This window comes from Sorex araneus, chromosome 4 (assembly GCF_027595985.1).
Source record: "Sorex araneus isolate mSorAra2 chromosome 4, mSorAra2.pri, whole genome shotgun sequence".
NCBI classification, from domain to species: Eukaryota; Metazoa; Chordata; class Mammalia; order Eulipotyphla; family Soricidae; genus Sorex; species Sorex araneus.
Window position 1 is genome coordinate 142,038,218 of NC_073305.1, and position 13,475 is coordinate 142,051,692.

The 13,475-nt window shown below is 38.7% G+C and overlaps 1 protein-coding gene across 1 annotated transcript in view; it reads left to right on the forward strand.

Moving 5' to 3' along the window:
• Positions 1–11,017, forward strand: part of NT5DC1 (5'-nucleotidase domain containing 1) — a 141,167-nt gene extending 130,150 nt beyond the window's left edge. The window contains exons 11-12 of the mRNA XM_055137055.1: positions 5,963–6,131; positions 7,175–11,017. Of these exons, the coding sequence (XP_054993030.1) occupies positions 5,963–6,131; positions 7,175–7,290 (285 nt within the window). The 3' untranslated portion in view covers positions 7,291–11,017. The remainder of the gene's footprint in view (positions 1–5,962; positions 6,132–7,174) is intronic.
• Positions 11,018–13,475: the final 2,458 nt, after the last annotated feature.

A 13,475-nucleotide genomic window follows, 5' to 3' on the forward strand; every position in this document is an offset into this window, starting at 1 on the left:
GCTTATTTATACAAAGAATGGTAAAATCTGTTGCTGCTTCCTGTGATGGTCAAGTTCATGTCCTCATCGTTGCCATTGTTGCATATCTTGTTGATAATTCTTTTTAATTTTTAAATTTTTTTAATTTATTTTTTAATTAGTGAATCACCATGAGGGTACCGTTTTTTGTACACATTTACACAGATTTACACATTTTTGTGCTTGTGTTTCCTTCATACAATATTCAAGAACCCATCCCTCCACCAGTGCCCATTCTCCACCACCAATAAACCCAGTATCCCTCCCACCCACTAATTCCATCTCCCCCCACCCCACCCTGCCTCTGTGGCAGGGTATTCCCTCTTGTTCTCTCTCCAATTGGGTGTTGTGGTTTGCAATAGGGGTATTGAGTGGCAATCGTGTTCAGTCTCTAATCTACTTTCAGCACGCATCTCCCTTCCCGCACGTGATTTCCAACCACATTTTACTTTATGTTCCCTTCTCTATCTGAGCTGCCTTTTCCCCCAGCATGTGAGGCCAGCTTCCAAGCCATGGAGCCAACCTCCTGGTACTTATTTCTACTATTCTTGGGTGTTAGTCTCCTACTCTGTTCTTTCATAATTTTTAAGTGATGTCAGGTAGCACCACTGTACATCTGTTATATTCATCGAATGCTGTGGCACCATAATGTGTTTTGACTGATACTGAGATAACCAGATCCAGTGTTACTACAGCCATTTATGTGTGTCTGCCTTGCTTAAGCATGTTAGCGCTGTGCTCTTTCCAAATTTAATGGGTAGCACCTGTACACCCAGTATGCTCCTCCCCCAGGTAGAGACTTGAAGAAAAGGAAAATATAGATTTAGAAAGGGAAAATTATGTAAACAGCAGAAAAAGAAAATAAGGGAAAAATAAAAAGCATCAGGAAAGGAAAAAGATTTTAAAATAAGAGGCATTTTTCTAAGTCCATTTCAATGGCTTCAGCATTGTATGGAAATGTCTTTTATCCTATGTCAAAAAGTAAATGTCAAATTAAAAAAGAATTTAAAACAGAAAGAGTTATGAGTCCCATAGACAGAGGAACCTTAAATTCCTGTTAGTCAATGAAAGGAGTCAGAGGAAATGGAATGCTATATAATTCCAACGATAATGTTTTTTTTCTGCAGAAGTTCAAACTATTATCAGAAAGACCAGTAGGTATCAGTGTTCCAGGCATGTAAGGGATGGATAAATGGAGCACAGATGTCTGTTATGGTAGAACTCTTCTGTATGGCCATATAATTGTGGATACATAACATTATGCGTTTCTTAAAACCCATTCAACTGTGCATCATAAACAGTGAACCCAGCACACCCAGCTCAGCAGTAGAGCTCTTGTCTTACTCATTCTAAGGACCCTTGCTTCGATCCCCAGCACACCCTCTCCTCCAAAATAATAAGCTTGGACATAAGCTCTGGATTTCTAGGACACTTAGGGTTTTTGTTTTTTGGTTTTTGTTTTATTGAATCACCCTGAGATACCGTTGCAAAGCTTTCATGTTTGAGTTTCAGTCAATGATCAAACACTCATCCCTCCACCAATGCACATTCTCCACCACCATTGTCCCCAGTAGACCTCACCTTTACAACCTCCCCGTCTCCATGGCAATTTCCCCCATACTCTTGCTCTACTTGTGGGCATTATGGTTTACAATACAGGTTCTGAGAGGTTATCACGTTTGGTCCTTTATCTTTCAGCACGCATCTCCCATCCCGAACAATTACTCCAATCATCATTGTTTTAGTGATCCCTTCTCTATTCCAGCTGCCTTCTCCCCCAGCTCATGAGGCAGGCTTCCAACTATGGGGCAATATTCCTGGCCCTTTGTCTACTTAGGAAACTTAGTTTTAACAAGTATACTACAGTACTTAATGCAAGATATTAAAGGGGAAGTCAATGGAAAGAAGATGGAAATATGTACTATTTGCTGTATGTATTTGTAAACCTAAAACTGTTCTGAAAATAAAACCTTGAAAGCCCGGAAGGATAGTACAAAAAATAAAGTGCTTGCCTTGCGCACACAAACTCCAGTTGATTCCCAGCATTTGGAGTGATCCCTGGGCACAGAGCTAGGAGTAAGCCTGAATATCAGTTGATGTAACCTCAGATACTAATAAAAATTTTGAGCTAATGGGATAGCTAAAGGGTTGGAGCACCTGCCTGCAAGTTATAGACCCTACACTGGATCCCCAGCACTTTAACCCACAATCCCAGGACCTGGTACAGACCTGGTACCCCCAGAACTACCAGCCTGAATAGCACTGTGTCTCTGGACTAAGCCTTGAACCACTAGGCCTGTACAGACAGGTCTCTGGGAGAGTGGCCTCAGAACGTGAGCATTGCTTGGGAGCACCCACACACATACACTAAGAAGAGCCATGCACAGAATATTTTTATTTAAAAAATAGTAGCTGTTGTCAGACCCAACAAAATGTTAGGATAAACAAGTCAGGTCTCTATTAGGTGCTCATTAACAGTTTGTCTTTATCATGATATTTGGAAGCTCTTTAATAATATTTGTTAGGTTTTAAAAGGTAGCAAAATATTGTGAATGAGACCACATTGCAGCAGTACTGTAAGCCACAGTGCCAAGTTATTTTAAAAAGCAGAGGTGGGAGGGAAGTGAAAGTACAGTGGCGCTTGCTTTGCATGGGCTCAAGCTGGATTCAATCTTGGCATCCCAAATGGCCCTCCAAGTGCTGCCAGGAGTGATCCCTGAGCACATAGCCAGGAGTAAACTCGGGTGTCAGCCAAAAATCAAAAATTATAAAAAATGTGTCGGAGCTGGAGCGATAGTAGGGCGGTTGCCTTGCATGCAACGGACCCAGGTTCGATTCCCAGCATTCCATATGATCTCCCACGCACCGCCAGAATTCATTCCTGAGTACAGAGCCAGGAGAGACCCCTGAGCATCACCAGGTGTGACCCAAAAAGCAAAAAACAATTTTTTTAATTAAAAAAATATATATGCCTGGCATTGAAGCAGGCAGGTAGATAAAGGGAAATGGGGTATGTTGGGGATTGGGGGGTGAGGAGGGATACGGAGTGGCTGCCATTGGTGAGAGAAGGTGGAACTTGGTAAAGGGATTGGTGTTGAAACATTGTATTTCTGAAACCCAATCATGAGTAACTTTGTAATTCACAGTGGCTTAATAAAACAATTTTTAATAAAATAAATAAAAATAGCCATCCCAAAGGCGAGCCTTCTAGTCTGAGTGTGCCCCGTGTACCAACAGGAGTAAGCCCTGAGCACCACACCAGGGTGGATCCCCAAACAACACCCCCCAAAAGAAATTACCCAAAAAATTAAGTTTAAGAATGTCTCTTATTATTTAATAACTGTCCAACACTGTAAGAAAATAAATACAAATATAGAATAGGGATTTAAAGAGATGATACCAACCTTTCATTATTCAGTTACATGATCATTAGTAAGATCATCATGGGAATCACCAAAGTGGTCAGAAAGCCGTCATCCCAAGTCAGCATTTAAAAATCTTTTTTTTCCTCTCTGCCAGTAGTAACCACGTACATACAGTTTGTATTGAAAACTAAGTCATTTACAAAAGCATGGGAACTGAGTCACTTTCTAGAAATTTTATAGAGTTATCAATCTTGATGGAGAAATTACTGCTGTCCAAAGTTCTTAAATAAGTAAAGCCAGTAGGTGACCAAAATGATACTGGTATCCCCCAGTTTGAAAGTTGGTGTCTCACCACTTCTCTTTTATAGAAGACCTGTTTTATACCTGTTGCTAAGCAAGAGATACCTGTGGAGGATTTGCACTTGTAGAATGAAAGCGAAAAGAGTCATCTTCAGCACCGGTCTTAGAGCAGCCGTGTAGAAGCATCTCACGGCTGAGTAGCATCTCACATGCCACTGCCACGCTCCTGCGAGGAGTGACTATACATGTTCCTGTCATCCTTCCTGCTACTATAGCATAGTGCTGTTTTCAGGTTTTTATATTATGTGGTGTGATTTGGGAGGTTATTTTGGGGATCTGGAAACACTAAAAATGTTTTCCTTGTGAATGATTCAAAATTCCTTTTTTTTTAGTACTTCTTGTTTCAAGAAAATCAGGATTTTATGCGTGTGTTTTACATATGTAACTTTTCTCTAGACTTGAGAAATTGAGTGATAAAAAACTCAGTATTAGAATGGTATCCATCGTGCCCTGTGCAGGCTATTACAGTGAAATACAATAGGTATCTGGTGAGGACCCACTTCTGTGTAAGCCCCTCAAGAGGGAAAGCCGACAGTCTTGAGCCTCTTTATAAGGGCACTGATCTCGTCATGAAGGTGCCACTCGGGATCTCAGCATGGGCGGAGGGCCTGCATCTAATATCACCTTGGGGACTGGGATTTTGACATATAAATCTGGGAACTGGGAGGGGCAAACACTTTTAGGCTCTATCAGTACAGGATCATTATCTACATAATTATGTATAATGTAGTTTCTCATCCCTTATATTAGAAATTAGAAGATACTAAAGTTGCCTTTTAGTTGTTCTTGAGAAATTTAAATATGCATTAAGTGTACACATTAAAGCATGAATATTTGTATAATTCAGTACTCTTAAATATCTTTGGTAAAACCCAAATCTGTACTTGCTGAGTGATTTCTAAACTCTATCATCTGAAAAGAATTGTTCTCATTTTGCTTCACAAAATAAGTTCTAACACACACACACAAAGCCATGAATAGAAATATTCATGGGATTCAGTGTTGTTCTAAAATAAAATATCAGGGGGGCTGGAGTGATAGCACAGCAGGTAGGGCGTTTGCCTTGCACGCGGCCAACCCGGGTTCGAATCCCAGCATCCCATATGGTCCCCCGAGCACCGCCAGGAGTAATTCCTGAGTGCATGAGCCAGGAGTGACCCCTGTGCATCGCTGGGTGTGACCCAAAAAAGCAAAAAAAAAATAATAATAAAATAAAATAAAATAAAATATCAGAAAAAGGTGAGATTTTATTTTTAAATTCTCAGTTCAATCCTGTCTCCATAAAACATGTTGGTGTTTTTAATGACTCTTTAGTCCATAGTTTGATGTGCCTGTTCTGCCTAAGCATAATGCCTGCAGCATACGTTAATATATAAGACAGTTCCTAACCTTAAATAGTACATGATCTGTCATTGTGGGGTTTTGTTTTATTGTATTCATTTATTTATTCTTGGTTTGGGGATCAGACTCGACAGTGCTCAAGGCTCACTCCTGACATGCTTAGGGGGACTATATGGTGTGCCAGTGATCAAACCCAGGTTGGCATGGAAAGCAAGCACCCGACCCACTGTCCAATATCTCTCTCTGGCTCAGTCTAACTTTTCAAAAGCAAAGAGTGTGACAACTGCAAGATAGCATGAGAGCTAGTATATTAGGGCTGAACTCAGGGTAGGCAAAGGTAAGGAGACCAAAGGCAGCCTGAGTATGGGGAGTCAAGAAAACTGCTATTGACATTCAATCCAGATCCCAAAGGAGGGGAAGGTGCTCCCCAGCCAATTTAGGGAGGATATTATCAAAGACTTAGATGCTTAGATGCTTATACTTTTGTATATAGGATGTGGGCTGGAGCGATAGCACAGCAATAGGGCTTTTGCCTTGCACGTGGACGACCCAGGTTCGATTCTTCGGCCCCTCTCGGAGAGCCCGGCAAGCTACCGAGGGTATCTCACCCGCATGATAGAGCCTGGCAAGCTACCCATGGCATATTCTGTATGCCAAAAACAGTAGCAGCAAGTCTCAAAATGGAGACATTACTGGTGCCCGCTCGAGCAAATCGATGAGCAATGAGATGACAGTGACAGTGACTATATAGGATGTGGTTTTGTTTTAGGTTAACAAAATAACTTTTTTTTTAAGTAGTAAGGGAAAATTTACATAATGAGATTAGACGCTTAGAAAAAGATTAATCACAGCTTTCACATATTCTGCTTTTATTTCAGGAACTGAAGACAAAATCTCTAAATGCCTTATCTAAAAAATGGGGCTCTTTTTTCATTGACTCTCTTTCGGGACTGAGAAATAAAGAAGATTCCTTGGTTTATACCTGGTCATGTAAGAGAATCAGTACTTATAGCACAATTGCAATTCCAAGTATTGAAGCAATAGCAGGTAAGGGAGTAAATATTCAGAGAGCTTTACATTTTGCTGAATTGGTATTTCCTTAAAAATTAGAATTCTTGCCTTTATGAGAAGCAAATCTTTCTCTAACATATATTTTTCTTGGGAAACATCTGTTTCCCTCTTGTTGAATCCTCAGTCTCAGAAGTTCCATCCTGAGATACCCTTGTTTGAACAGAACACACATTTCTAATCTCAGTTATTCACATCCAGATTTGTAAACAGATCATTGCTGCTGTCTAGGAGAAAATAAAATTTTAGTTTTAAATGAAAACCGACACTCCCCTTTGCCTCATAAACATCTTTATATTCATTTAACATTTAACATTTATCCATGGGTGCCTTGTTAGACTTGGTTCTCTCTGGCATTGAGATGCCCGAGTGGCTATGTTTATAGATGTTGTAAACATTTGCACATACTAACAATATACTTTACAGTGGTGGTTCGATTGTATGCATTTTTATAATATAATATTAAATATAATACTTTTGAACTTTACAAAGAACTTCAGAGACCTAAACATTTTCTTTAGGAAATGAATAGGAAAGACAGAAAGGAACGACTGTTTCATTTTTAGCCTGTATCATTTTGGTGGCATATTAGAAATCTAGTGCTATACACAGGGAGGAATGGAGACGTTACTGGTGCCTGCTCGAGCAAAGCGATGAACAACAGGAAGACAGTGATATAGTGATACAGTGATTAGAAATCTAGGACCGTAGGTGTATTGTTTTTGAAATTCAGTTTTTGCGATTCATTTCAGAATGTCCTTTTAATGAATAGTTCAAATACAAGTTAGCTGGGGAAGTGAAGGGTGTGACCCAGAGACAAACAAAAAGATTTAGTTCTCACTCACCAATTACAGTGAAAATCCATCTTTTATTTTTATTGTAAATGCAGCCTTAGAAAATTTTAATACTAAACTCTCAATAAGTTTTATTATCAATGATTATCAGTTTGGGGTTAGGGTTTTTTTGTTTGCTTTTACAAAGTCTTTGCAATCTATAGAATAATCTTTTTTTTTTTTTCCTAGAATTACCACTGGACTACAAATTCACAAGGTTCTCTTCAAACAGTTCAAAAACGGCCGGCTACTATCCAAATCCTCCATTAGTCTTATCAAATGATGGGACATTAAAAACAAAATAAATTATCTTTTAAAAATTATGTAAAGAATTATATTTAGCAAATGAACCATAAAAATGCAAATTTTCAAAAATTACTATGCTTTATAGGAACAGACTCTTAATGAAAATTGACCAAAAAATTTATATGCTTTTCTATAACTTTTCTTTCTATATTGATCATCTTGATGCCAGCAACTTTCATTATATTGTTACCTTCATACCATATAACTGTAAAGAACTTGTGTTAGCATTTTCTATACCAACAATTCTAAGATCAGAATTTACCTGGGAATTGATACCCATATATTGATATCCATCATCTGCTTACATTCTCAAATATGCATAAGCAAGTCTTTCCCAAAGTTGATGATAGTTCCTTCATGGGGTACTGGAATGTTCTAGAGAGGAAGTAGAAGCCTCATGATACAATTTGGAGAATGTCTTCTGTTTGTTGACTTTACAGAAAGTAGATTTCTAGAGCACTAAATAATGTTGGTTTAATTTTTTCTTTTTCTTTTTTTTCTGTAAAGGAGGTGCTAGGCCAAATAAATCAGGAATTTTGGGGCGCTAGACCAAAATATGGTACCAAATCACATAGCATCAACTGAAAACTTCGTAGAATATGACTTCACCCAACTTCAAAGTTGAGAAATCCTGTGAGGGCCAGCAGTCTGCCTAACGATAACTGTGATACATATTAAAGTTTAAGAACCACTTACTGGACCATGTCTTCCAGAGATTGGTTTAAGTGATCTAGAGATACAGATGTGTAGTATATCTTTACATACTTGAGGAGCCAACTTTGAAAACAACTGATATACACCAGTGCATATGATTAAAAGACAGATACAGAGTCTAGTAAAATGAAATGATTTTTCTAAGCTATCAGGTTTCATGTTATTGTGTTTTTTCAAAACAAGCAAATAGACATTAGTTTGGGGGGCCATGTGGCCAATATAGACAGATGATACTGGAAGCAAAGTATTTCACCCTCCTGTGTTACCTGTTAGAATCTTCTTCCCTCAGAACATTAAAGGCTCTTTAATTCATATTCATATACTTTAAGGCAAATATTCTCAGTGAGATAAAAATTGGTTATGGAGTAAGAAATACCTCAAATAATAGATTTTTCACCCACCAAAGCTCAAACCAACTAGATAAAATCTTATCACTTAGTACTAATTTCTGTAAGGAGAGATTTATTTTAAATGAATTAATCAATTTAAATTTGGTTTCTCATGGGGAGTAGGGAGAGTGAGTAACCCCTCCCCAGAACTATGTCAGGTAAAACTGCTTTGAGACATTTTATTTGTATTCAGTAATCCAGGGCTGTTACTGTTTTCTGCTATATGAAGCCATATTAATAGCTATTAGCTGCAAGATGTTTGAAGCGAGGTGATGTTTACTGTAATTTACACTGTAATTTCAATATATATGTCATAAATAGCATTAGAAAAGAAAAACCATTGTTCATTAGTTCATTATTTTCGTTATCACTATTTTTCTTGGAGTATAGAAGAGTAGTTAACATTGATATATGAAATGAAAGGTAAAAATATTTTGTGAATATTTTCAAATGCTCAAATAATTCTAAATATATTGAGTTTACTTATCATGGTAGGTGAACAGTTACTGAAGTTTTTTTTCCTCTAAGTCAGTATCTTTGATATCTTCTACTAGGTTTAAAAAAGACATTTTTAAAAAAAATTGATTTCTGAAATATTGAAATATATTTGATAACAGATACAAAAGTCAAGCTTAGGAAGATGCTATCTCATGTATACTTTTGAAGACACAATTTTTTTTTAAATAAAGCTATGTTCCTTTAAAAAAAAATCTATGTGTTTATTTGTATAATGGTAAAAAAGTTCATCTTAAATGCTAGCTTATGGACTGCTGTTGTTAATATAAAAGCTTAAAAACAAAATCAGTAAGAAATGTTAGCTCTTTTAGCCACTAAAAAGTGAAAAAGTCACTGAGTTCCAAAGTTCCAAGCCCTCCTTTTGCCAGTACCTACACTGAGCAGGTTACCATTGAATTTTAACAATTACTTTCATCTTGTCAATAGAGAAAATGAACTGAAATTCATTTAAAAGTTTGCTTCTACCGTCTAGCAAAGTCAGTGCTTCTGGTAAATGTTTTCTATTTATTAGAAAAAAAATGGTAGACGTTTAAAACTTTCTAAAAGGTGCCTCAGTCATGGGCTAGAAATGGCTCAAATAGGTGGGGTGTAAGTTTTCATGCACCCCAGTTTCAATCCCTACCACTCCCAGTACCACCAGGAATTCCCAGAGCATTGTAAATACAAATCCTAGTGTTTATATGGGAAGCCAGTAGTTAAAAAAATAATAATCCTAAAAACAGCACTATAGAAATTAAAAAGAGGACTTGGGAAGATAGCTCAAAGCAATATCTTGTGGAGATCCCAAGTTTGATCTCTGATACCCTGGGCCCAAGTAACATGACATCATCAGTTTGAACACTGGACTGATAGGCCCTCACAGCTGCACTGAGGTACTTCAAGACCGGCCCTAGGGTCCACTGAACACCAGCAAAATAAAGACATCTGTAGCACTGTCATCCCATTCATTGATTTGCTCAAGCGGGCACTAGTAACACCATTGTGAGACTTTTGTTACTGTTTTAGTAACACCATTGTGAGACTTTTGTTACTGTTTTTGGCATATCGAATGCGCCACAAGTAGCTTGCCAGGCTCTGCCCTGCGGGCGGGATACTCTTGGTAGCTTGCCGGGCTCTCCAAGAGGGATGGAGGAATCGAACCCAGGTCGGCAAATGCAAGGCAAATGCCCTACCCACTGTGCTATCGCTCCAGCCCAAAAAAAGACATCAGAGAAGATAAACTATATTAAGTCATGAAGAAAGCAGGAAAATTGTTTAAATGTCAGGAAAGTTTAATATTAGCTTGTATCCAAACATAAGACACCTAAAACTAAATGCTAGGGACCTGAGGTTTTGTTTACAGGCCCTGTTCTCTCATCAGAAGAAAAATATGAATTACATATTGGTCAAATGGATTTGTCGGAATTAGCATTTTGAAGATTGAGTAAACACAAACTTCAGTTGCTCCATGAATTACCATCAAAAAATATAAAATACATGCATATATATATATAAATAAAATCTACTGTTTGTTAAACTCTAAATTGAAATCATATTATTTCCCTCACAGAAGAATCTGGCAAGCTCCCCGTGGCATATTTGATATGCCAAATACAGTAACAATAACAGGTCTCATTCCCCTAACACTGAAAGAACCTCCAATCATTGGGAAAGATGAGTAAGGAAAGGCTGCTAAAATCTCAGGGCTGGGACAAATGGAGACATTACTGGCGCTCACTGAAGTAACTCGATGAAAAACGGGATGACAGTGATACAGTGATTATTTCCCTAACATCCACATTCTATAGTTCATATTCATATTCAAATATAATAAACACCAAAAAAGTAATGTCAAGTCAAACTACCTCTTTTGATATAGTAACCCTCACTATTGGAATCATACAAATATTTCCTTTTTTTTTTTCCATTGTGATACGAGGAATTGAATCCAGGGCCTCACCCAAGTAAAGCAAGTGTTCTGCCACTGAATTACAGCCCTGACCTATGAATAATTTATTTTTAAATTGATGTTGGCCCGGAAGATGGTGTTCTGAAGCACATGCTTGGAATGCAGAAGTCCCTGGTTTGATCCCCAGCAATATGTGGTACTCTGAGCACCACCAGGAGAACTCAGCACCACCAGGCTTGACCCACCCACCCACCCCCAAAAAAAGTGATATTGCAGTAACTGTCGCTTTCCTCTTCTGAGATTCTTAAGCACTCCAAAAAAGTTAAGTTCCAGATTAGTGTAACTGGGATATATCTGAGATTGTATAAGCCAGACTGGTCCTTTTGCTGCCCCTAGAAATCCTTGGGCACAATCATGGGATTACCTGAAAGAAATAGCTTTGGGGAGATGGCTTAGGGTCAGAAGTTTAATCACTGCCAAGTGTGGCCCCAGAACACTGCAGGGAAGGACCAAAAGAAAAGTGTCTTCTGTTGGTTGGTGTTTAAATCCTCTGCAGAAAGAATGGTTTTAAGAAATAGCAAAGGAATGTACCCTATCATCCTCACCAAGTCATTTCATGTGCCCTACTTATTTCCACCCTATGGCAACTATAAGAAGTGTGTAGTTCTTAAAGGTTTTATAGGAGGGGGAGCTCGAAGGGCTATGGCATGTTTCTTGTAATCCTTAGTTCAATCATATGCCACCAAGTGTGATCCTGTAGACCCCCAGCTCTGCCAGGATAGAGATGAGCATTGCTTGAGAGTCCCAAACAATTTACAAATGAGAAAAATAAAGTTCACTTTAATACACCTGCCTACTTAGTTGTGCTATTATTAAAGAACAGTCTCTCTCTCTCTCTCCTCTCTCTCTCTCTCTCTCTCTCTCTCTCTCTCTCTCTCTCTCTCTCTCTCTCTCACACACACACACACACACACACACACACACACACAATCAGTTGGCATACTGTATCCCAACCTTCTAACCCTTCATGTAAAAGTTGCTGAAAAACAAAAATGGCATTATTAGCTTTGCAGCTTCTCATTTTTTTGTTTGTTTTGGAGGGGTGAGAGGGAAGGGTGGGAGAACACACCCAGCAATGTCAGGACTTACTCATGGCTATGTTTAGGGGACACTCCTGGTGGTGCTTGGAAGGATAATATGCATTGCCAGAAACTGAACCAGGGTCTGCTCTATGCAAGGAAAGCTCAATAGCTAACTGTACCAAATCTCTGGTCCTAGTCCTTGGTTTTGTTTTTTGTTGATTTGGTTTAGTTTGGTTTGGGGTCATACAGGATTAAGCCAGGAGTAAATTCTGAGCATATACTGTGCTCAGGGATCACTCCTGGTGGGGCTGGGGGCCCATATGGTTTGTCTTTGTTTTTTAAAGCACCACACTCACACTGTTATAGGACAGGAATTTAGCACTTACCAGTACACAGTAATTCCTCCAAAAGTTTATCTAACGCTCATTAAGAAAAGACACTAAAGAAGGATATGGTTAGCCTAAAAGATGTTACATGTAGACATTTTTTCATGAAAGCATTGTGGTGCAAAAGATGGTTTGATTACCGCTTAAATTATCACCAAAAATTGTAATGGTAATACTGTAGGGGAACTAGGGGCAGGCTAGGGTGAGGGTGGGACACTCTGCTAGAGGGTCTGGTCATGGAACATTGCATGCATGAAGCCCTGTCATTAACTATATTATAAATCACCGTGCCTAAAACTTAAATAAAACAATGAAATTCTGAAACTTGCAACAGCTTACTTGAATGAAACTTGAAGCTATTATGCTGAAATAGACTGACACAAAGATCAAATAGTGTTATTCAACTTAACTCAGCTATCTGGAGCAGCCAAATTCAGGAAAGTCAAACAATAGTTACTAGGGACTGGGAAGAGGGATAACTAGATTTATCACCTAATGGGTAGGTAATTTTCAGTATGGTATGAAAAACACCCTGGAAATGGATAGTCCTTATAATTGTGCAAAAATGTGAATGCACATATTAATAAATGATTGGGGGGGGGAATATGGGCTATATCTGGCTGTGCTCAGGGCTTTTTTCTAATTCTGTGCTCAGGGATAACTCCTGGTACTGTTTTATGTCTCTGGACCATAGGCAGAGCCAGTGATCAAACCCACTTTGGTTGCATGCATGCATGTATGCATGCATGCATGCAAGTGCCTTACCCACTACATTCTGGCCCTAAATGGTTCTTTTTATGTGTATTTTTGCCATAAAAAAAGAAATGTAGGGGCTAGAGCTATAACACAGTGGGTAGGACGTTTGCCCTGCACGTGGCCAACCCAGGTTCGATTCCCAGCATCCCATATGGTCACCTGAGCACCAACAGGAGTAATTCCTGAGTGCAGAGCCAGGAGTAACCCCTGTGCATTGCTGGGTGTGACCCAAAAAGAAAAAAAAAAAGAAATTTAACCCCTAATCATTGCATAAGGGAAAATTATGTTAATGAAACTTATCATTTGTTAAGCAAAAGTTTGAAGGGCTAGTTACTGTCCCTTGTTTTGGAAGGCCACCCAGATGGGAATGTGGGAAGAAAGGAAGTGGTACTTGCTCATTTGAGTCATCTTCCAGGCCCCCCTTTGGGACAAGGGCAGGAGGGTACATCTATC